This window comes from Danio aesculapii, chromosome 6 (genome assembly GCF_903798145.1).
Source record: "Danio aesculapii chromosome 6, fDanAes4.1, whole genome shotgun sequence".
Lineage (NCBI taxonomy): Eukaryota > Metazoa > Chordata > Actinopteri > Cypriniformes > Danionidae > Danio > Danio aesculapii.
Genome location: NC_079440.1, coordinates 40842811 through 40869605, shown reverse-complemented (window position 1 = coordinate 40869605; position 26795 = coordinate 40842811). Strand labels below are relative to the sequence as shown.

Below are 26795 nucleotides of genomic sequence, written 5' to 3'. Positions count from 1 at the left end.
CAGTAGGTGAACCATGTCTTTAAATAGATTTTTTTATCCTTCCAATAACAACAAACTAAAGCATCAATTCAATGTTTTGGTCTCCCCTTGATTTAGTTGTAAGGATCACCACAAATCATTTTGTCATAAGCACATAACAATACTTTGCAATGGGTTGTTGCTACAATGTGTTTCTGAGGTCCTTTCTTCCTGAAACTGGCAAATGAAAGGAAACTGAGTGTCTTCATTCCATCTCCAGAGCCATTTTAATGAGAGCACACTATAAATATGCAAGCTCTTGTTTCTTTAATGGCGCCCAGCTCTGGCAAACAAATAAAAGCCCTCCATCCACACTATCTCCATGTCAAACTACAATATAACTAGGGGAACTCCCTAGATGAACTGTAAAATGATGTTCAGTGGACTGCTGACGTTTCATTCGAGTGCGAGGAGATAAATCATAAAATGACGGAAATGGTTCAATAAACTTTTTTATGCAAGAACCATACATTAGCATATGGCTGCATTAGTCCACGGGATCTCATTTGGAACAAAACGGAAGGCTAAATTAGGCCATGGTAACTGGCTGAAAGTGCACTCCAGCTGGTACAGAGGATGAAGGCGAACCCTGCTCTTCCGCACGCTTCAGGATCACACTCTGATAACACTAAAGGGTTTTAACAAGATAAAGGCACACATTAGCACTTATGCAATTTAGTAGGCGAGTGCACTGACCAAAATAGGGCATGATCTGTGTCCACTGAAGCTACAAACTGTCAGACTTGAAATACAAACAAACTAACGTATATGCCAGATGCTGTAGCTTTTAATACAAAAGAATTTATAATCGCTACGTTGAATATAAATACAGTGTAACACAGTTTATTGGTAACATTTCATAATTTGTATCAGTTCTTGTTGGTAAAATAATTTATTAACATGAACAACACATTCATTATCATATTTTTATGTCATGAATTTATGTTTATGAAAATAAAGTTGTTTATGTTAACTTTTAGTGCATTAGCTAAAATTAACAAGTATGAATTTAAATTTTAATAATGCATTAGTTGTGTTGAACTGTGATTAGTAAATGCTGTACTAGTATTGTTCATTATTAATAAACATAAATAATTAGATAATAAATATATAATAAAAAATAATAAAATAATAATAAAATAAATTATCTAAAATTAACTACTGAAAGCTTATTGTAAAGTATGACCAGTTTATTAATTAACCCTTTATCATGTAAATAACCATATATGGTAACTCTTGTAATTGATCACAATACACAATAAAAAAAACATTGCAAGATTTAGATGCTTTGTTTCCAGTGAAGACTTGTTCATGCTTTTATCACCAGCAGGACAGATTACTGTAACGGCCTCCTCACTGGCCTTCCCAAAAAGACAGTTGAAGCTCATCACTGTGCCAGGATTCTGACCAGAACCAGAAAATCTGAGCACAAATCACTAATGGCCTAGGACCTCAATACATTACAAACATGCTTTAATCTGGTTTTATCACTTTTATTATTTGTTTTTATTTTCTTGTCTCTTTTATTCCTGTTTATGTAAAGCACTTTGAATTGCCACTGTGTATGAAATGTGCTATATAAATAAACTTGCTTTGCCTTGCCTTGCCTATTTTAAAAGTCTTTAAAAAGTCACTAACACTCCAGGGATTTTCCAATGAGTTTGTCAATGAGTGCCCTATAAAGGGTTAAAATATATTACTATTTAATTAAACCATTCTTAAATGTTTTATTGTACTTTAAGATGTACACATGTCTGATATATGGCATATTATTTCAGCCTCCATGCATGTAAATATTTTTTATAGGCAAGGCTATTAAAATACACTAGTTTTAGGGTACTTTTACATGAGACAAAGTTTTCATTCCTTTTTTTTATTTGGTTTTCGAAACAATCCCCATTCACATGATGAGGTAAAGAACTTTTAGTAACACTATATTTTAAGTCACAATTCATGCTACTAACTACTGGCTTATACCTGCCTACTAATTAGATATTGTCTGTTTATTAGTAGTAATAAAGGATGATTTTATTTATTTAAATCCCTAATCCAACCCAAGCGGCAACATACCACTCTCCTTTGTAAAAGCTAATACGGAAGTATCTGAAACTGCAATTCATCGAATCGCCTTTGGGGGCTGGCTCCATAAACTCCAGATGTTCACTGACTGCAATGCGAAATTGGCTAATTTTACAGCTGATAAAAACATGTTTACAGCCTGGTACAAAAGATGGTTTTGGTGTATAATATTAATATTACCGTTCATAACAACTGTGAGGGGGTGATTTTTATTACAACTCATCCGTTTGTTTTTATTATGTTATATTAAGTCTGTACAATTAAGGGCGCGGCCACTTGAGTGACAGCTAGGTTTCGATGCTCTTTATATGCTGGATTTCAAAAATAGTTTTGCATTTACTAACACAGTATTAAGCGTTTCTCCCCTGGTTGATATTCACGATTGTCCGCGCCTACTTGTAGCTTCATTTGTGCTCTTCAGAAACCTATGGGTGGCGTTACAGATACTACGTCCATATATTTTACAGTCTATGATCCTACCCACTATCTAAACCCAACTACTATCTTATAAGCATCTGTGCACATTAAGTCCAAATCCACCATTTTTGTCTGCATATGAACATAACATGCTTTTTTATTTTTGCAGTTTACACAAAGACGTGTGAATATCTGAAAAGCATTAAAAAATCTGTTTTTAGTTGAAAATTGTGTTTTGTTTGTGTGAGCGGAGTCTTTTTAAAATCGCTGGTGTTTGTACTGACAATGTGAAAAAAAACAAAAAAAAAAACAGATGCAGCATCGGATTTGCATAATGATGAATACAATCTACCAAGAGCAGCGCAAATTAGATTGTAAACAAGCAGAGTCGATGACTATAAGGTGTGATCTAACAATGCAAGTGCAAAATTGGTTAAGAAATGCATTTCATTTAGTAAATAATGACACAAACACCAGTTAATTGACTCCCAAAAATCTACAGCAGTGAATAATGTTGGGTGATTCATTAAGTCTTCTCATTTAAATGTTGATAGTAAAAAAAGTGTAACAAGGCCAGTCAAAATAACTGTGTCCATGCTTTTTCATTGGTACTTTTTTAAACTGTGTTTCTTTAGTAAATCCTCAGCGTAGTTGTCAGTAAATCTGGTTTGTCCCACTCTGTTAATGGCCCTGGTTATGTGATCAGTTCAATCTTACCTTAATCCATAAAGAACTGTCCCGTCTGGATGCAGGCGGATCATGCGGTTCTTCACTGTGACGCCGTGAACAAAAGACTTTTTGTCATTTAGGAAATATGTGTCAGGAACCCAGAGTTGGTCGGCTACTCTGTTGTCTAAGGTGAGATTGAGAGGAATCCCAGAATATGCCAGCCGCTTGTCCCTCCAGTACTGCTGGAAATACATGGTCAATGTGTAGTCCTGTAAGAAAATCAAAAATAACAAATAGTTCATTTCTTAAAACAGTATGATAAAAAACTGCCATCCAGCATTTAGCCACAATATTACAGTAAAAAAGTAAATACTGTACATAGGGCTGCACGATATTGAAAAAAACTGACACTGTGATATTTAATTTTTCTAGAATTTATTTTGCGATATTGAGCATAATTTTACCAGATGAAATGAATAGGTCTATTTGCAAAGAATTCATAATTTTAGATACATTGGGAGGATTTTATAAGAGAGAGCATCTGCTCAAAATATAATTAACCAATCACAAGCATCAATAATTACAGTACAGCAATGATACTGTATAAAGACAATGCACAGTGCTTTATGATTTTCTGGATGTCTAGCAATATTCAGATAAGCAAATTTAATGATCAAATGTGAAATGGCACTCTATAGTTTTCATTGTATATATACTCAAATACAATGAAAGTTTTATAAAGTTAGAGATGTAATTTCTTATGCTTGAATACTTTTAAAAAAGATGAGACTTTTAAAAAATGCTCACAGTCGCAGGCCCTAAAGACATACATAAATAAAGTTTTGGTACCTTCATATGATTAGAAAAAAATGACATTTAGCCACAAAATTATAAATAAAAAGTATACTGTACATAGGGCTGCACGATATTGGAAAACACTGCAATTGAACATTGCACTGACATATCATGAGTGTTTTCAAATGTGGCTACTGGTCAATTATAATACTGGTCTGACTACTGCGGATACGCATATTGCGATATTGATGCTGAAACTATATATTGTGCTATATATGTTGTGAGTAAAATGAATGAATTGATTAATTAATCAACCAACCAACCAACCAACCAAGCAATAAATGAAACAATGAATAAATCAATCAATCAATTAATCAATCAATAAATCAATCAAATCAACTAACAAACGAATGAACGAACAAATGAATGAATGAATGAATGAATGAATCAACCAATCAATCAAATCAACCAACAACCAACCAATGAATGAAAGAAAGAAAGAATGAATGAATGAATCAATCAATCAAATCCACCAACCAACGAATGAAAGAATGAATGAATGAATGAATGAATGAATGAATGAATAAAAAATAAAATAAAAAAAATGTAAAATGAAAATTACATGTGCTAACAGCCTTGTTAAAGAGCCTTTTATTAAAGCATTCAGCTGCTCACTTAGTTTCAGCCAATCAAGCAGTGTCCATAGTATGCCTAAAGTACATGTGGTAGGGATAAGAGACCTAAAAGCCTCTGTTTTTCCTAAAGGGTCAAAAGTGTCAAGGTCAGAAATAGAAACCCAAAGGCTGCGGCCTTCAGCGAATAGATTTTCTGTTGTCTGAGTGATATTTAAAGAAGCGTCAAGATTCAATTGGAAACAAGCTGCCTTCAGCCTCCATTCCTCAAGTCTGTTTGCAGCGAAGACGCTGCGTGGCCATCACCGCCAGCAAGGCAGTCTGAACTGACTATAGATTTCCATTAGCACTGCTATAGTCTCAGTAGTCCACTCGACATCAGCTCGTACAACCATACTATATGACCTCAGCAATTCACAGTATAGGAATTCAATCAAACTACAGCACTGCCATGATAGCTCTTATATTTGGGCCGCCTCTGAGACCCAATGAATTTTAAAAAGGCTGAAATCACCAAATTTATGGACCTCATTTGTCCCCTGGGCCGGAGTCGAACCTGGTTGAAATCCAGGAGGAAGTGTGTGTTATTTTGTGTGTCTGCTGAACTGCTGTAATAGGTGCTCATGGGTAAAATGAAGACCTAACATGCTGTCCTCTACAATGTGCACAACCTGTTGATGTAATAAGAAGTAATTCACTTAGAAACATATGTTAGAGCTGCTTTAGGCCCTGAGGGCTGACTTCAGATCAGCCTGTGCAAGAGAGCGTGTAAGCGGAGTTCATTAGCTAACGAGATGAGGGGGGATGACATGACAGGGACACCTTCTTTATGATTACTAATGTCTGCCATTCCCTCTTACATTATTTCCAGCCCTATCCTTTCCTCTGCTTCTTATCCTCCTTTCTTTCATTCAGCTCTTTCTGTAAGGCTTTTTGTAATTAATCCCTTAAACGACACTGATGGATACAAATCTTTCTCACAACACATTATACCCCACACCAAAGACTACAGGATACACAAGACATGTCACTCATATAGTTCTGAATGGGGAAAAGTGTAACAGTCAATATGGTGAATAAAGCCCTGCCTACTAATACAGGAGCCAATCACTGATCGCTATAGACTGACGTTTCTCTGAGGGAGAAGCTCGAACCAGATGTGTGCTTTTACAATAGTTTTTGTTGTCAACAAAAGCACTGGAATCTCAGTGAATACTTGTTTCACAGACATAAGAAATATGTCCAAATAAAGCTTGAAATCTGTACTTTTAAATGAACCAACAACACTTGAAAAAAGAAGCTTCTTGGTTTTGTAATCTTTATGAAACGAACACGGGGTACAGTCCATCCTGTCAAACACACATCACATGATAGCAACTACTCAAACGCCCACAAACTTGTAAACAAAGAGTCCCTTTCATTTCTGGAGGAGATTTACCATCAAAACCAAGTTGTGAATTACTTCAGAAGTGATCTGACGAAGCATTATTCAGAGGATGATAATGTGTAGAACGACCATAAATGAGGTTGGTGTCGTGATCTCGTTCCTTTCGAATGCGCATGTACATTAGCTCGGGCAACCTGATTTTGTTTGATTCGAAAAAATTTTAAATGAAACTTATGAGACAGTTGTTGTTTAATTTTATTGGTGATTCCAAATAATTAAAGTAATCTTAAGCTTGGCAAACAATTTTGGAGAATTTGATGTTTCCCCATTCTGAAAAAATGCCCTAGCATACTGCCCGAGAGGTGTTTTAAAGATGGCCGCCAAGTAAAATGACTTGCCTTAAAAGGACTTTGCCTACTTTGCCTATCTGAAATTTCGAAGTGAGTGGACCGTGGTGAGATAGAGTGGACCTAAAGTAGTCTGAAAGTACATCTTTTTAAAATACACGAAGACAACAGTTAGAGATGCACAGGAAATGGATGCTATTTGTTCCAAACGCTCAAACTATCTGTTTTAAATGGCTGATCTCTGTTTCAGACTTGCACACAAACTGCACTGCAAAACTTGTAGTATACTTCGATGTCTTAGAATGGAACATTAATTGATAACTTGTGGAACTAAAGTCTGGAATAAAGATGCTAAAATGAAAATATTAATGTAGAGTGCTCAGCATATATAGTACAAGTACACCCCTCACAAATCTCTCTTTTAAATTCACATTTTTAATAGGAAGCTATACAATATTATATTTGTGCATATACATTAGATTAGCCAAAATCCAGCTTATCTAACAAAATAACTTACAGTAACGGGCCATAAACTAGTACACCCAAATGTATATGTTATTAAAAAATATTAAATACAAATTTTAAAAAGAAAAAAATATCTAGAGAAGCAAAAAAAAAAAAAAGAAAATTTTATTTGAATACTTTGCTTGAATTTTAATTGTATTATCTTTTAATTTATAAATATGTTTGGTGACTAAAACATTATTTTAGTAAATGTATCTGTTTAATGAATCTGTTTTGTTTAAATGCACCAAAATACATTGCCTATATTCACTGAGAAATGGATAAAAATATTAATTTTCAAAATGGGGTGTACTCAATTATGCTGAGCAATGTATTTATATGATAATAATATCATAATAATGATCATAATATAATGAGACTTATAATGACAAAAAATATATTGGGAAAAATATTCAATTGTAAATATCCGGAACTATTCTATCATCTATTATCTATAAAAAAAATTCTGTTATCAAAATAGCCTGTAGTGTAGCTTGCCAGAATAGCTATACCTTTTTTTATTCTACAAAGTAGAAACAACAAATGTACCAAGTAAATCACATGCATGTCTGCAGATGGTGCCGGGATCTTCATCTCTCAAATACCTGTGTGTGGGGCTATTTGTGTCTGCTAATGTTTTCTGGTGGAGATCAATCATGTGCAACTATTTTGCATATAATATCATCAACATCACTGCATGGAGACATTTCCATTACAAACAACACAGCAATAATGTTATGAATGAATATACATAATCATGCGCTGCATCATCCTAGTCCATTAGTCAAGCAGTAGCTACAGCAGTCGTCAACTCAATATTTACTGTACTCCTAGATGCCTAGTTTCATGAGATAAATTACCCCCTCCCTTAAAAAATCCTAATAATAAATGGTTGACCTTTTCTGTGAAGACTGTGCAAAATGACTTGTTTGAATGCTTGTCTGGTGCTCAGGCTTTTTGTTCCTCAACAAACTTCTGGCTTTCTTCTGAAGTAATGATTGATAGTATCTATCATGTGGTTTAACTGTGTCTGCTTGTTAAGTGCCTCTGTTTCTGGGTCCAAACACTCTAATGGCTAACAAAGCAAACAACAACAACAACAACAACAACAACAACAAATAGTAGTAATAATAATAATAATAATAATAATAATAATAATAATAATAATAATAATAATAATAATAATAATAATAATAATAATAATAATAATAATTCCTTACATTTTTATAGCGCATTTCTGGACACTCAAAGAGCTTTACACAGTTTTGGGGGAATTCTTCTAATCCACCTCCAGTGTGCAGCATCCACCTGGATGACACGACGGAAGCCATATTGCGGCAGATGACTGGTGCAGAGGTGACAAAGTGATGAAGCCAATTATGATATGGGGATGATTAGGAGGCCATGATGGACAGAGGCTGAGGTTAAACCCTACTCTTTTCGAGGGACATCCTGGTATTTTTAACAACCATAGAGAGTCAGGACCTCCGTGTAACGTCTCATCCAAACTGAGCTGTATAGAATCCCCTTCACTATACTGGAGCGTTAGGATCCACACAGACCGCACCTTGAGTGCCCCCTGTTGGTTTCACTAACACCATAGTACAAATAGTACTATTAAATGCTCACAGTGTGCTGAAATACCACTGAAAATCCTAACCATAATGTTTTACATCCACGTTTATTCTCAGATGGACAGACAGTGATTCATCTTTCATAAATGGTTAAAATATTGGTGTCTGGGATCCAGAGACTGTAGTAAACACCATGATTTTGTAAAATATTCACATTGGGGGTGAAAGGACTAAACCAGGGGTGCCCAAACCTTTTCTTATGAAGGGCCAAAAAACAAACTTGTCGTGTCGTGGGCCGAAGGTAATTACACCAAACTCTATTGCTAAATTATCCTAATTTATTTAATATATAAAAATAACTAGAAAACATTGCTTTATATTACCTAATGCAGATTATATCTTTTAATTTTGTAATGAACTTATTACTGTGAAAAACAATCTCATTTAAAACAGAATGGGCTTATACTAGTCAAGCTGCTCCTGTTTTTGCCTTATATATTTATATATTTAATAATTTACAAAAATGTAATTGAAACATTTAAATTCAGTTTGCTTTTTGGTAGCTCAGCAATAAAACAAACCAAAAAGGTTATGTTAAAATAGAAATTACGATCTCAGTTAAAGGCATTCGCTCCAACCAGGCTCCAACCATTGCCATCATTATTCCTCTCTTCTCAGATGGGATGGTGGGCCAAATTACAGGTTACCATGGGCCAACTAGTTTGGGCATCTCTGGACTAAAGAGTGGTCATGTGGTTGAGTTAACTCAATTAACAGGAGTAGAAGCTTGGAGCTGGAAACAATTTTCAATAGGTCACAACTTACCAATTGTTATGTTGTTCAGTGCTAAGCATAAACCACATCACATGGGTCTAAGCTATGTATGAGTGTTCAATAATGTACAAAAGTGTGACATTTACTCATGGATCTCTCCATCTGTGACTTCTGTCTTCAGTTTCTTCGGATGTGTGAGTGCATTAGCATGCTCTGCAGCGAGGTGTCTTGAAGATCTTGTTATGGTATACTTAATGGGTCTTTACTGTGTGATCCAGTAATGTTATGTAACCTGTTGCAGACTGGTGCTGTCAAAAGCATGGATAAAATTTTATAGGTATTGATAGTCAAATAGGGCGACGCAGTGGCTCAGTGGTTAGCACTGTTGCCTTACAAGAAGGTCACAAGAACGTTGCTGGTTCGAGTCCCAGCTGGGTCAGCTGGCATTTCTGTGTGGAGTTTGCATGTTCTCCCCATGTGTGAGATTCCTCTGGGTGCTCCGGTTTTCCCCACAGTCCAAAGACATGTGGTACAGGTGAATTGAATAAGCTAAATTGGCCGTAATGTATGCGTGTGAATGAGCGCGTATGGATGTTTCCCAGTACTGGGTTGCAACTACAAGGGCATTCGCTGTGTAAAAAATATGCTGGATTAAATGGCCGTTCATTCCGCTGTGCCAACCCCTGATAAATAAAAGGACTAAGCCGAAGGAAAATGAATGAATTATAGTCAAATATTTGAAATGATACATCATTTTCCCTCAGTATTCATACCTGTCATTTAAAATTCAAGTCTTTAAAACACAATATCTGTCTTTAAACACAGTGACAGTAGTTATTACAATACATTTATCCACAACAAAAGACCAAACCACCCACGTTAAACATGTTAAACGTTTTTAACTGCTATTTATTCTGTTGTATTTAGTTGTGTTGGCCGTTCACATATTGCTTCTTTTGTTTCCAGGCACCCCCAGTTGAAAAAACGCAAGTCACGTGACAAGAACTTAGCGATCAGCTTCATACTTTGTATGGAATATACACATTTTAGTAAACTAATTACCTCAGACAAACACAGAACACCCAAACACTACAGTGTTTTTGCATCCTTTGGATGTCAATGGTTATAGGTATCCAGTTTTCATCTAAATGTCTTTTTTGTGTTAAAAAACAAAGACAAACAGGTTTGGAACAAGTGAATAATGAAAGAATTAAATTTTTTTGGGTGAACTCCTTTTAAGTCTTTTGAATATGTGAAGCTGCTGTGATCAACCCATTGTCATGTTTTTCAGTGAGTATTAAATGACTGAAAGAGGTTTTAAAAGTAACTTCAAAGTAAAGTAATTAATTATCTGATTACTTGTTACATGAAGTAATTAATGTAATTATATTACAATTTTCCAGTAGTAGTCAGTTATTTGTAATCTATTACTTTTTAAAGTAACTTACCCAACACTGGTTATTGGACATGTATGCGTATTTAACACTGACTGTTCACTTGAATAATATTTGAATATTATATAAAGCATGTTAGGCTTATCTTCTCTGTTACTACAATTTGAATCAAGGATTGAATCAATTTTTTTAGAATGATACATGGTTTAAAACAGCAAAACAGCTTATTAAAAAGTACATTTTACACCTAAATTAGCAGGGAGAGTAAAAACCTGAATAGGCCAGGCCAGACCAGTAAAAATTAAGACCTATTGACAGTGATATTGAGTATGGATTAGTTTTTTAAGATTTATTTTTGGCATGTTTGCCTTATTATGATAATGACAATATAAAACTGACAGGAAGCAAAGTTGGAAAGAGAGACAGGAATGGGATTCAAAAAAGTCCATGACTCTGGATTCAAACTCAGGATGTCCACAGTGCAGTTGTGCTCTATGTTAGACCACCACATAGGTTATCGGTGGCAATGATTATTGATATTTTTATGGTATCATATAGAAATGCACCCATATAACCAGTGTTGGGAAAGTTACTTTTGAAAGTAATGCATTACGATATTGAGTTACTCCCTAAAAAAGTAACTAGTTGTGTTACTTTTTATAGTAAGTAATGCATCACGTTAGTCTTGAGTTACTTTTGTGTTACTTTTTATTGCCAGGCTGAGGCTTGATCTCTTTCAGAACTTTAAAATAATGAACACATTCTCTCATTGACTGTGTCATTCATTGTGACTACTTTAGTTTTAATTCAGCAATTTATTTTTTAAAAGCTGATTATTTAAACTAAAAAGTACATTTTAAAAGGAATGTGTTACTTGTTACTTAGAAAAGTTATATTATTACGGAACTCGCGTTAAGCTGCGGTCACACTACAGTTTGAGCATGTGAAATTCTGTCCTGCGGTTCTGCGAAAAGGGGCGGGATTAAACAAGATGATTAGACATTTAAAAAAGCTAGCAATTGCTCCATGTTTTAAATTTCTGTCCAGAGAGGTCATGTTTTGATCCTCGATTGGTCTCATGACTCTCGCATGAAGTGATTTTGCAGGTCAGAGTTCACCAAGCTTGAACTTTGTACCGCAGCGACCTGTGAAACTTAACGCATGACCTTGCATTTCCGGTCTGACGCATTCGCGTGCATATGAATGGAAGTCTATGGGAACACTGCATAAAACATTCTCAGCTGATCACCATGACAAGAAGTTAGTAATTGGTAACAGCTGCCAAAATCATGATCAGAACATTTCTAGTTTCCTATCAAAGAATTTGAAGTTTGTGACAATGCTAATCCGGACAAACCAGCAACTTAAAAAGTCAGTGTCACTTTCATGTCTGTTTAATAAAGAAATAAATATATGCAGCCGAGTGAATTGATACTTTTGATATCTAGGGAACTGTGCTGTATTGGTCACAGAAAACATAAGTGCATGCATTAATTATTAATTGCTAGGCAAAATTTTAAAGCAGTATATTCAAACGGCAAAACGAAAACAGCTAAAAATAGAAGCGTCTTAGGATGCGGCTTGCTGCATCTCAGTAAATCATTGCTGTAGTTCTCTGCTGAGAGGAATTCCCTTATGATAAAGTGACACCACATTTTGACATATACACCATTTCCTCTGTCCCACAGATAAAAATCACAGATGAAATGCAGGAGAAACAAACAGAAAGACAATATTTCACATCTGAAACTGACAATCTATTAATGTTGGGGCTGATATCAAACACATGGGAGCTCACAACACAACAGAGGCATGGATTTACCTTTGTGTCATGTAGATTACAAACACTTTACATAAGATTTATACACTGCAAAAAATGCTTTTCTTACATAAAGTTTTGCCTTTCTTCTAGTACAAATATTAAACAATCCTTAAATTAAGAAGCATTTACTGAACAAGCAAAAAAATATGATCATGTTTTAAGAAATAATATGTCAAAATTAGTTTTTTTCCTTAAATCAATCTAAAGTATCTGCCAATGGGGTAAGCAAAATAATCTTTTTTTTTTCTTTGACATAAGATTATTTTGCTTACCCAATTGGCAGATTATTTAGCTTGTTTTAAGGAAAAATCCACTTAAATTTGGCATGTTATTTCTTAAAACAAAACAATATTGTTTTGCTTGTCTAGAAAATGCTTCTTGATTTACTTATGTGTTAAAATATTTAGTCTAGAAACAAGATAAAATAAATCTAATTAATAAAAAACTTTTTTTTTTGCAGTGTAGGGACCAGATTTTATTATTATTAGGGGTGTGATGAGATGCTTACTCCACGAGACGAGACATGATTGGGTTTAGATTTTTATACTATTTTTCGAAATCCTCAATGATGAAATAAATGAATGAAAAATTGTGTTCATTCAACTGAAAAAATGCAAAACTATTAAGGTGTTTTTTTAAAACCAACTTGTAATGAATGTTATATTACTTCTATTTCATGGAATTCTTTGCTGTGAAGGGCATGCAAACACTGCAAAATATTTTGCTAATATATGAATGGAAAATAGATTTTTATTCTAAAAAACTAAAACAAAAAAAAAATCACAAAATGCAAAAATATTTAGGTGCATTTCTAAATCAACTTGTAATGAATTTTATTTTACTTCTATTTAAATGAATTATGCCATAAAGGACATGCAAACACTGCAAAATATTTTGCTATAAACTCTACAAACTGGACAAACTCTGAGCTACTGGATGCGAGTACGGACTGATAGGAGAGAGCTGTTTTAATGGAATTTGGGGCTAAAAGTCCTACATGATGGTACAATAGTTTGATTACAGAGTTTACGTGTCTTGTTTACATGACTTCAATTACATGCATTTCAATAAAATAGGAATATTATACATCTTAATTCAATTTGTATTTTCAACAATTATGATTTTAAGCATATCTAAAGTGCTATTCCATCGGTTAATTTGTGTGGTGGCAGTTGTAGCAGCCTCTGCTTTTGGATACGGCAACCTTTGAACTTTGGCGAAAAAAAGCAGTTACATCATACCCGTTCAAGCAACACGCAACACCGAAGCCAGCCTGGGTTGTCAAGTATGTGCAAAGCACTTGATTTGCGATTCAAATCCAATCCCGCATCCAATTTTCAGTGCTAAATTTCGCCCTCGAGCTCCATCATAACATCACAACTCACAAGACAACTTTTCACCGTGACAAGAACTCTCGTTGCGATTTACTCTTACAAGATTTCATAGCCCGAGATCTCGTCATACACCTAAACTATTATTATTGTAAAAACAATATTGTCATTTTTTAACAGGTCATGTCACAACTTTAAAAATCAGATAATATTATTAATAATTATTATTATCTGATCTCCAATGATGTGATAACCACAATAATAATAATAATAAAAAAAGAATAATAATAATAATAATAATAATAATAATAATAATAATAATAATAATAATAATAATAATAATAATAATAATAATAATAATAATAATAATAGGGGCGTCATGGTGGCACAGTTGGTAGCACGATCACCTCACAGCAAAAAGGTCACTGGTTCAACCCCCGGCTGGGTCAGTTGGCATTTCTGTGTGGAGTTTGCATGTTCTCCCTGTGTTCACATGGGTTTTTTTCAGGTGCTCCAGTTTCCCCCACAGTCCAAAGACATGTGCTAGGTGAATTGAATAAACTAAATTGACTGTAGTTTATGAGTGTGAATGCAGGAGTGTATGGGTGTTTTCTATTGTTGGGTTGCAGCTGGAAGGGCATCTGCTGCGTAAAACATATGCTGGATAAGTTGGCGGTTTATTCCGCTGTGGCGACCCCTGAATAATAAAGGGCCTAATCTGAAAAGAAATGAATGAATAATAATAATAATAATAGTAATAATAATAAAAAAAACAACAACAATAATAATAATAATGATATTATTGTTATTATTATTATTATTTTTTTTAATTATTATTATTTAACATTTGGAAGCACTCATAGAAACCCTTCACACCCTACATGATATATGAAAACGTAAAAGCTTGTGAGGAAGAGGATCAATCATCGAAAAGCAGAGTCCTGTCAATGAACGGGCCCCTCTGGGAGGATGAGGTGATGGTGTCATCAGCTGGGTGAGGGGTGCGTGCACTCATACAAAGACAAGCTTTCAGCACGCCAGTCACACAGCATTTACGTCAACTTACCACCACCACCATCACCACGTCTATTGGGAATACCAGAATAACAGCAGCAGGAGTGATTCCTCTGTGCAGAGTGTGCATGTCATGTACTAAACTTCACTGATGCGTGCTGTGGGTATTTAACTGCAGAGATATAACACATACAACACGTTTGTGTGTATAAATAAGCACTCCCATGTCATAGCTGTTACATTTAAACAAGAAGCTGCTGCGTGAAACACTTGCATATAAAAATTAAATGTGTATTTTTTAATGTATAAAATCATGTAATCATTTTTTCTAATCCCACATTAATGTTTAGGTCTGCATGCCGGTAACTCTCCTGGGTCAGAAATGAATGACATTTACAGATGCATTGAATTCATTTATGCAACCCAGGCTCATTCTGAAAACATAGTCCCGTGGACGTTTCTGGAGACCACGAAATACGTCCCGGACTCCCGGGAGGTACGTATTTTTGCAGTTTTTTTCGCGAATCCACGAGAGGCAAATGCGTGCGCTTTTTCATATCTCAAATTTCTCTCACGAGTGCCATTTGTGCCCGCAGTTCTTGAGTAAACCCACCAAAGGACGCTGTCGACCGAACGTCTGTCTGACTGACTGAATGACTGCCCGACCAATCAACTGACCCACCCTCTTCTTTCCCTAAACCCATCCAATTTTATCGATTGACCCGCCCACCCACTTACTTCCCTAAAACCCAACCAATGATTTACAAAAGCCAAAACAATCTCACGGCAATTCATAACTTTTTGATTTAGTGGCTAATTCGTATGAATACGTATGATCTAATTCGCACAATTTAGTACGATTTGTTCATTCCCTAATGACGGTTGGGTTTAGGGGTGGGGTTAGGTGCCACGCCTCCTTTTTAAAATCGTACAATTTTGTACAACCGAACTCATACGAATTAGCCACTAAACTGACAAAATGTAAAATACTTATGTTTTCTCGTGAGATCAGGCTGACAAAGCCCGCCGACGTACACGACGAGCTAACTGGACAAACTGGTTGCAGCGGGAAAGCCCTTCACACGAGGTAAGCGGTCAGCCAGTAAGCGTGAAAAGGAACAGTGTCACACTGTCCCGTAGCGTTTGTTTAAAAAAATGAAATGCAGCCATACATTCCCCCGGCTACATAATTCAGTCTCTAGAAATGTTCGCAGCACTACGTTTTCAGAATGAGCCTGGGTTGCATTTATGCTTTGCTACTTATTTTGGACATGTGATTACAGAATGAATGATTCTTATTAACTGGTTTTTGTTACAGTAGTGAATCAAAAGCAAGCAGTGAAAGCATTGTAGTTAATGAAGGTCAATAATAAGTCTTTTCAATGCATTCACCTTAGTATATACATTATACACACACATATATAGTGTAGTTACTATAGTGTAGTTATGAATGAGTATGTTTATAGGGGCAGCCCGATGGCTCAGTGGTTAGTACTGTCGCATCACAGCAAGAAGTTTGCTGGTTCTAGTCCCGTCTGGGCCAGTTGGCATTTCTGTGTGGAGTTTGCACGTTCTTCCTGTGTTGGCGTGGGTGTCCTCACAGTCCAAATTCATGTGCTATAGGTGAATTGGATGAACTAAATACGCTGTAGTGTTTGAGTTTGTGTGTGAATGTGAGAGTGTATGGGCGTTTCCCACTACTGGGTTGCAGTTGCGGCAGGATATCTGCTGCATAAAACATATGCTGGAACAGTTGATGCCAGAGGTGGACTGGCCATAGGGAGCACCGGGAGATTTCCAGTTTGCCTGATGGTCAATGTGGCCTGCCAATGTGAATTTGGCCTGACACCCCCATCACCAAACCCGCACCCTAAGCTCTTCTCTTACAGATTGCTAGCCCCCCATCACCGTCCCCACACTCTTCACTTACCGATATATGCCACCCCCCCCCCCTCGGGTTTTCACTCAAATGGCTTGAGGTTCATTAACTGTCCCAGGCAAAAATACTGTCCCAGTTCGCCCCTGGTTGGTGGTTCATTCCACTGTGGCAACCCCTTATAAATTTCCTAAATTAATCCAGAACAGGGGAACACAGTGGCTCAGTAACTAGCATTTTCACAACAAGAAGGTCGCTTGTTCGAGACATGTGCTATAGGTAAATTGAATAACCTAAATTAACACAGTTAATAGGTGTTTTAATACTGGGCATTCACCACTTAATCATATGCTGGTATGGCAACCTCTAATAATCAAGGAATAGGCTGAGCGAATGAATTCGGGGGAGCTCTCAAGACCTACCTGAGCTCAGACTCCCCTCTCTCCCTTTGAAATGGCTCAAGAATCTTCCCGGGACAATCATCAGCTAGAGGTGAACTCTTGAATTTTAATACGATTAAGAATTGCAAGTAAACAGATACCTTTGATTAACTTAATCAGACTAAAGTCATAATCATTCATTCATTTTCCTTTGGCTTAGTCTCTTTATTCATCAGGGGTGGCCACAGCAGAATGAACCGCCAACTTATCCAGCATACTGTATGTTTTACACAGAGGATGCCCTTCCAGCTGCAGCCCAGTACTGGGAAAAGATCATAACCATAGTAAAGACAAATCGAGTTAAGACATGTGGAATAGTCCTATTTTAGTTGCATTATTGAAGTGCAGACATGAAATGCAAACACCTTTATCAGACTATTACCATTGTGTAGGATTTTTTGATGTATTTTGTGACAGGATAGGCCACATACACACACACAGCTGTTTGACACTGTATTTTCTGTACCTACCGAGTCTGTACAGGACCACAGCCACCTGCTGTGGGAGTCCTGGGGACTCCTCAAACTCTCCATTGCTGAACACAATGTTGTATGTAATGTCAAATTCTATATAAACAACTCTCTCCTACTAATCCTTAATTCATATTCGCACCCAGTACTTCTGAATTTGTCATGGGGATATGAATGAAATGTTGCTGAATGAAAGTGAAACTGCTGAACTGCAACTGAAGTTTGAAACACCCGAAATTACATGACACTCAGGAAGTACCATTGGATAGCGTGGTGATGTAATGACGTTAATCAATCAATGTGGTACAATGTGGAACATGAAAGGACCATTCAAAAATCAACTCATATAAACACCTTAATAATATAATTGTCTTATTCAGTTTAAGGTAAATCATTTGATTACTGATGTCCATTAACAAACGTAGTTATTGTTAATTTAGCAATGTACAGTGAAGTCCAATTCATGCCACACCAATAAACACTAATGTGGACAACCACCGTACATTATTGCTCAGGCATTCCTCAACTCAAAAACTCCAACTGAACATGCTCAATGGGCAAAAATGAATGCAGCAACAGACAACAACATGAATGACACACTGATTTTATAAAACCAAAAGAAGTGTTGTTTGCAACTGATCTACATTTGGCTTTCTTATGAAACTGATAAACTAAATTAGCATCCAATTACATTTCAGCATCGATCAAGTTGCAGTTTGTGAATGCATGACTTGGTGTGAAGCCTATTCCAGTGTTAGTAATACAGCATGAAGAACAAGTCAGACAGAAACCAATTGACTATATTATAGGAAGATAAAAACATGAATGGGCATTAGAAGGTACAGTATGGTGAAAGAAAGTATCACAACTTCCTGAAATGTATAATACAAAAGAAGATATTTTGAAGAATGTTGGAAAACCTCCACAGAAAACAAAATACACACACACACAAAAAATGCTGGTTCCACAAAATTCCCAACACATTAAATTAACTTAATAGTTTTTACAAATTTAAGTGGATTGAACATAATTAACAGTTAAGCTGTCTCCCGAAAAAGTCAAGAATTGTGTTGATTCTGGCCATTTTAAATAAGTAGTTTGAACAAGAGGCAAAAATATTTTTTTGAAAGGAAGTATATATCCAACATTCTTCCAAATGTCTTCTTTTGTGTTCAACAGAAAAAAAGCAAAGAAAAGTAAAATGGTTTGGAACAACTGAATGGTAAGAAGAATTTAAATGAAATTTTTTATATTTTTTGTACAATTTTGTTTTACTGTAAGTGTTTTTTCAACTTTCAAAGTGCCAATAGCCTTTGATTTATATTATGTGAATCAGCAAAGACCACAGTTTTAGCTAAAACTCTTCTTTAATGTTTTAGTGAAGCAAAAATATGTCTACAACTGATGGTAAATAATAGCAAATCTTTAATTTTAAGTAAACCATCCCTTTAATTAGGGCAGGGCAATTAATTTATAAGTAATCGAAATCAGCATTCAGAACCTATAATCTAATTTTTCCAGGTCAATTTTTTCAATTACTTTCCCTACCGCAAGTGAAGTCACGTGACCATGTTCTGTTAAGGCTCATTTATACTTAATATAATATGATTTATACTTATTATATTATTAGAATATTATGCTTCTACCAAGCGCACACGTACAGTCAAGTGCAGCCTTCGCATAACCGCACATCTCTCAAAAAAATGTAACTACACATCACAACGGCGCATAGTGCAAGCTTTGTGATTGGTCGGTTTGGTAGTGGCAACAACGGTGGATGGTGATGACAGCCACGTTTTAGGCAATGTATGTTTTCATTTCAGTTGTTCAACGCTGATGTTTAATAAATAATCATAAATAGTTGATAGTGTGTGTTTCCTTCAATTATTTTAAAATCAAGTAATGCACCCTTCATTCAAAAATCTCTCTCTTGTAATATGTGAGATTATTTACTGTACAAAACCTGGCAAAAACTAAGGGCAAAAACATAAAATAAATAAATAAAATGATCGTTCATTAATCGTAATTGAGTTAAAATATTCAATTAATCGAGATTTTGATTTTAGGCCAAATCGTCCAGCCCTACCTTTAATGCATCCATTTTAAAGAAACAAAATCATTCAGAAAAGAACTCAAATAGTTCAAATAGTGAACTTCTTGCTTATAACACCTAAGAAAACCCCTAATGGCTTGAAGTACCTTTGACTTCAGAAGTGTTGGACTCTTGCATCCTATGCTCAGAAATTACATCTGGCAGCTCAAGGTTCAGGTCACTCATAAAGCCAGTTTTCTTTCATATGATATTGATTTTTCTCCTGACATCTACAGTATACGTGCTTCCTCTCATGCAAACAACAACGTGGAAGAAAGACAACTGGGAAAAAAAAAACGTCCTAATAAGAGCGGCTGAATTCCTGAGAGCGGAGCGAGAGGCACTCATCCCTAGAGCTCTGCAACTCAACAGGCTGTGGTTAACATGGTGTTCAAAGAGGCTGATGTCACAGCGTGATCTTGCTGCTTGTCCTCTCCATTGCCTACTAGTGCTCTGCAGGGATAAGCCCAGGGGCTTTGCAGTGTGTGTGTGTGTGTGTGTGTGTGTGTGTGGTGGATGTGTGGACGTATGTCTGTTGCACTTTCTAAGACTTTCAACAGGAGCTTGAATTTAGCCAACAGGACATTTTGGCATGTTTTAAAACACTGGGATGTCTTCTTAACTGTGTTATGAACTGCTTTTTTTTCGTTCATTTTGAGCTGTTCAGTCAAGTCCACTTATACAGTAAATTGTATGAAGTTTTTCACATCAATAAGCATCTTAATTTAGATGTAATAGGATATTTTCTGTCATATTTTGACTCATCACATCAGAACACACTGTTTTAATAGGCATGGCGGATTGTAGAATTAAACACCCACTGGCATATTGAATTGAATTGAATTGAATTGAATTGAATTGAATTGAATTGAATTGAATTGAATTAAATTCAATTCAAGTTTATTTGTATAGCTCTTTTCACAATAATTATTGTTTCAAAGCAGCTTTTTTTAAATAGCTTAATTAGTTTTTTATTGTGTGTATGATCATCATGATTCTGTGTTTTCCCCTGGCATGTGTTCCATGTGTTGTGTTTGATCATGTGACTTCTTTGTTCTGTTTTTCCACCATTTTTTAGTATTCATTAGTTTCACCTGTCTTCACACCCCTGTTTGTTGTTGGTTATTCATATCTAGTGTATTCATACTCTTTAGTTTTGGCTGTTCTTTGTCAACTCTTAATGTTTACAGTAATTTTCATTCTGTCCTGTCCTGTCGATTTGTGTTGGTTATTCCTGGACATTCATTAAATAACTAAAAAAATATATATAATTTGTTTCCTATGTGTTTGTAGAGAGCATGTGTAACAATGACTGGCTAACCACTTGCATTTTTAAACAATTAGAAAATTTGGATGTATTATTTGTAATTCCATGCAAATAATGAAAAAAGTTTTCACCAAAATAAGCAAATCTTTTCTAAGTTTGTGTAGGCTTCAATTCTACATTCACGAGTTCACACTTGGAATAGTTTCAGAATAAAGCGTATTTGGCGTGCTGTCCAGGGAGAGGGCTCTGAGCTCGGGGAAGACACCCAAACTCGAGTTATTCCTCTTATCAGGAAACAGAGAGGAATAGGGATTCGAGCGAAGTATCTAGCCCGGCCCCAGAACGCTCCCCCCGGGATTGTAATGCTTAAGAGGTGAGGTGACGGGGTGGTGGAGGGATGCTAAAGTCGTAAGATGCTGCAGGTAAGACAGCTTTGGTATATATGGGGGTTTAGTCAAGAACTGATTGGATAATAGAATAATTGTCAATGACGTATTTGATACTGAAACTTCTGCGCGTGCTCCTCCCGAAATTTGTTTATAAAACATCACATAGTGTAAAAATACTCAAAAATGTCTCTGTCAGTGTTTTCAAACAATTATATTTGATTTGATTAAAAGTCATACGAGTGCCAATTTTTCATTTGTCACATCCAAACCGAAGCTTTTTCCTGAAATGCAAAAATTTTAATAAATAAAATAAAATCAATAATTTTTGTTCTATAGAGAGCCAACTCTCTTTTCCTTTTGATTAGCATTATTTCTTTTGGGCTTCTACAAAGTATGTTGTAATGTATACTGTAAACCTGTAAACTTTTTGGGTCACAACATGCATAACGCGTGTTTATTTTCCTTATTTAAAATATAAAAAATGTTAACAGATTGATATTTTTCAGATCCCATAAATCTGTGGTTAGTTGTTTTGGAAAATAAAAACAGATGTTTCAATAAAATGTTAACATATACTCACCGGCCACTGTATTAGGTACACCTGTCCAACTGCTTGTTAACACAAATTTCTAATCAGCCAATCACATGGCAGCAACTCAATGCATTTAGGCAAGCAGACATGGTCAAGACGATCTGCTGCAGTTCAAATCGAGCATCAGAATGGGGAAGAAAGGTGATTTAAGTGACTTTGGATGTGGCATGTATGTTTGTGCCAGGCGGGCTGGTCTGAGTATTTCAGAAACTGCTGATCTACTCGGATTTTTCACTCACAACCATCTCTAGGCTTAACAGCGAATGGTCCGAAAAAGATAAAATATGCAGTGAGTTCACTGTACTTAAATTGTCTCCACAGTCACCAGACCTCAATCCAATAGAGCACTTTTGGGATGTGGTGGAATGGGAGACTCATATCATATATGTGCAGCCGTGTGATGCTATCATGTCAATATGGACCAAAATCTCTGAGGAATATTTACAGTACCTTGTTGAATCTTTGCTATGTAGGATTAAGGCAGTTCTGAAGGCAAAAGGGGGTCCAACCCAGTCCTAGTTAGGTGTACCTAATAAAGTGGCCAGTGAGTGTATCCTTTCTTTGTGAATTTCTGTTTTAAGTTTTTACTGCAATGTCACTTCTACAGCACTGGAATTGCTCTTGACTGGACTGCTATGTGTTTTGTCCTGCCCACTGATGTAAACTTCTGCATGTTTGACAGCCAGTCTACATCTTGCATTAAGCCAGTCTACATCTTGCTGTGGTTCAGTTTAAAAACACATACTGTAAATACTCGGTACACATCAAATGATCTGTAATAACAAACAAAGTGATATTAACCACACAATAAAAAGAGCTACACAGTTGTGTGGTGCAACATTACTGTGGGATCCAATATAGTTGTCAATGTCATATAGTTTCAAACCTTCTGAACATCCAGTGTCAAGTTGCTCCTTGTTTGCAAAGAAATACACTTTAACATGAAGTAAACTTTACTGGTTCTTTACTAATGTGATGTGAAATTTAATTAAAATATATATCTAATGTTTGGATCTGAAGAATGGCAATACAAAGGCTGTTTTGTTCAACAATGATTGTCTTTTAGTCATATGTATTATTTGCTTTCTGCACAGCCTCTCATTATTTGCCTATTACAGCTTGAATGGGTCATAGGGGCAGTGATTATAAACAGACATTGATCTTGTGCAGAGGTGGAGTTTAGCCACACTATTACGTAATAAATTTCCACACTCTACAAGCTGTCATTTTGTCAGATTGAGTTCACTATAAGCTGTTTTTAGACTAACAATAAAGAAACTTACGGGATTGCATAAATGCAATGACCTCTTGCATGTCAAAGGAGCAATCAAATTTTGACTTCTCAGTTCATGCCCCCGTTAACACACAGCATGATCTATAGTATAACTGAAGCGGAGAATCCCTGAATGGTACTCTGTGGTCTGGGGAACCTGTTTTCGAGGGCACTTAGTCTGCAACATGCTCCGTTTGCCTTCAGGTCATATGACACACACCGGTCGCTGGATGGAAATGGTTTCCAAAGCACACCTATTTACCCTAAAGGTGGAGATAATAGGCACTTAGTGAAGTTCAGAGTTAACACTTCTATACACTGATATTACGGCTGATTGAACAATTACAGGCCACAAAGCCGACTATCAGGCTAAAAATAAAGGGGGCGAGAGCAAACAAAAGACTAAATATATTAATAATTCTGGTCTCCTTGACGACGCTCTCTCTCTGCAGAACGCCCACACAGGCGTGCTGAGCTCTGGGCCAATACCTTGTACGTTTCTGAGGTTTTTACGGGCATTCTCTGCTTTCTGTGCCTTTCCTTATCACCTTAAAAGCTCTCTGAGCAAACTCTACTCTCAGGTTACGGCTGGGCTAGATTGAAGAAAACCACCAGCATTCTTTTTAACATTTCGGAAAGCTTCTTCATGTCATAAACACACAGATCAGCAGATTCTTCTGACAGTTGGCCACCTTGGAATTATAAGATTGTATCTGCGTTCTGAGCAATTTTGACGTGTTGAGTTTTAATGTTTGTTCATTCCATATAACAGAAATGATGTGGAGAACAACAACAAGTACCTGAATGTGCTCTTAATATACAATATTAAAATGCTCTCAAGTTTGTATGGTAAATGAGAATTTTTGGTACTCGTCAAATTAAAGGCGCAAAAGGTGATCTGCAAAAATGCTAACCTATAAGCATAATATCTTTGAAACACTATACCACCTCTGCTATCCAAAACCATGCCTCCTGAAACATGAACGTGGTTAAAGATGACAGTAGACAATCCACTAGACCACGTCATTCGACAGTTAGAAGACTTTACATTGCTTTTTAATACTACAATTCTGAACGAAAAAAAAAAAAAACTGTATTATATCTAACACATTTTCAGTTATATTGCAAGCAAAGCTTGTTATAATGTGCAATATTTCATGCATGCAAGGATCGCTGGTCTCATTCTCTCACGTGATTTCTTCTAAAGCCATTACTGTATGCTTACTGGTTGGCCGGCGGCGTGCAGGAATTACACCTATTACTAAGCCATATTGTACTTACATGCTATTTCAGACCGAATATTCAGAGTAGCATGGTAAACAATATAGGGAGTGCATCACAGGCTGTCAATGTTCAAAAATGAACTACAGTGAATATAAAAGCAACTTCACCTCAGTAAATTAGGCTAGGCGGAATTTATTTATGTTTTGTTGTTAAACTAAATAAAAATCTACATTATCAATGTTGTAAAAGGGCCATTTTGAAACTGAAAATAGTTACATCAATCTTTCGCCAGACGATTTCAGTGGCTGAACAACACTTCAGTTCATATAACCCATTCATAACACAACACAATCTACATAAGCTTTGCGTGACTAAAATAGTTTTAAACATAACACTACCCGTCTACAAGAAATACCTCAGCCATGGTGTCATCCTTCCTTCAGCATGCAAAAGTAACTCAATATTGATTCAGGATTTTTAAAAGTTTTGACTGGTCATTTGTTTTTACCACTGTCACTTGAATGCATGGCGCGCGTGCACGGCAAAAGGTGGATCTGAGTGAACAGGTGCACAGATGTACAAATCTACATTTGGTGACAGACAGTTTGGGCCACTTATCAGAATTATGGTAATTGTTGACCCGACAAATTTTAATTGAATGAAAAGTTTTTAGTCTTATGTCTCACCCAGAATATAAAAATACATATAAATACATTTAGATCATTTACATAAATCATTACTATTGGAATGTGCAGAGACTTTCAACCAGCATAACAAAAAATGTTTCTGAAGACTATCACCTACTGCACCTGTCACGGATTGGCCAGGCTCTTCCACCAGCATCACGCAACGATCACCGTCACCTGAGTATTAACCACGCACAGCTGCACCCAATCACTTCCATTCACTATTTAAGCACACACCTCACTTCAGTCAGTGTCCGGTCTCGTTCCCACGAAGCGGACTCATAGCGAGTACCTCCTGGTAGTCACTATCACATTTATCCAATCTCTTGAACTTACCTGATCTCTGTTTCGTTCCAGTCTGTCCAGTGTTCCCGGTGTCCTGTCTATATTGAGTGTGTCGTCAGTCTGTCTTCCCCGCAAGCCCTCTGGTGTGTGCATTCGGTCTCCCTCTGTGTCTGTCATCCATCCTGCTCTGAAGAAGGAATATCAGCCCAACCAAACAACCATTACATTCCCATTGTTATCCTTTTGTGCTCCGCTACTGAAATAAACCTCTTTCATCATTTACTCACCTAACTTGTCCGTCTGCTTCCCTAACAGAAGACCGGACCCTACAACAATCAACAGTATGAGCACTTCCGATCCCATTCAGGAGTTGGTGGACTCGATGAAGAGAGTTCTATTGTCTGCTACTCCACTTCCCGAAGCACCACCAGCACCGAGCACTTCTTCACCGTCCACCCACTCATCCAGTCCCATGGCTCGACCAGCGCCCTACTCTGGCGGGGCGGAGGAGTGCAATGGCTTCCTATTACAATGTTCTCTGATATTCACCATGCAACCAGAGTTATATCCCACAGATCGGTCCAAAATTGCATTCATCATCTCCCTTCTCTCTGGGTCGGCTCTACGGTGGGCTGAGACCATCTGGCAGCAAGCTGGGCCGGTAACCAATTCCATTCATACCTTTACCAAATATTTCAAGGAGGTCTTTGGTCGTGCAGATGAAGAAGTAGCAGCCGGAGAACAATTATATCACCTGAAGCAGGGAGCCATGTCCACCCAGGACTATGCGCTCCGGTTTCGTACTCTGGCTGCTGCTAGTGGATGGAATGAGCGATCTCTCCTAACCACTTACCGGCTCGGATTGGAGCCCAACCTGAGGTTACAACTGGCAGCCCTCGACGATACCATGGGGTTGGAAAAATTCATCCAACAATCACTTCGATGTTCTGATCGTCTGAAGGTATACCAGCATGACATACCATCAATATCACAAGCACTCCTTCGTCCGCCAGAGCCAGTCGTCCCTCCAGAACCAGAACCTATCATCGTCGAATCTGGTAGACTAACGATTAATGAGCGACAGAGGAGGCTGACCCGGGGTCTGTGCATGTACTGTGGTGCCGAAGGACATGTCAGGCTAGACTGTCCCATTCGTCCAGTACGTTCCTTGGTGAGTGTGTTCAGTTCACCCATTGAAAAAATGCACCCTCTCACCACCAATGTTCAGTTAACTGCCCATTCTGTCTCTATTTCAGTCACGGCCCTCATCGACTCCGGGTCAGCTGGAAATTTCATCTCGCACGCCCTCTGTCGCCACCTCCAGCTCCACACCGAAGCCTCGACGCACGTCTACCAGATTCAACCTATAACCAATGATATCCATTCTCAGGCACGTATTCATCGTAAATGTGAACCCGTCACTCTCCAAGTGGGTTTACTTCAT

At 36.8% G+C, this 26795-nt stretch overlaps 1 protein-coding gene across 1 annotated transcript in view; it reads right to left on the bottom strand.

The window, feature by feature from the left end:
• The window catches only part of gabrb3 (gamma-aminobutyric acid type A receptor subunit beta3), a 92094-nt gene that overhangs the window by 39732 nt on the left and 25567 nt on the right, over nt 1-26795 (bottom strand). The window contains 1 exon segment of the mRNA XM_056460173.1: nt 3232-3452. Coding sequence (XP_056316148.1) covers nt 3232-3452 — 221 coding nt within the window.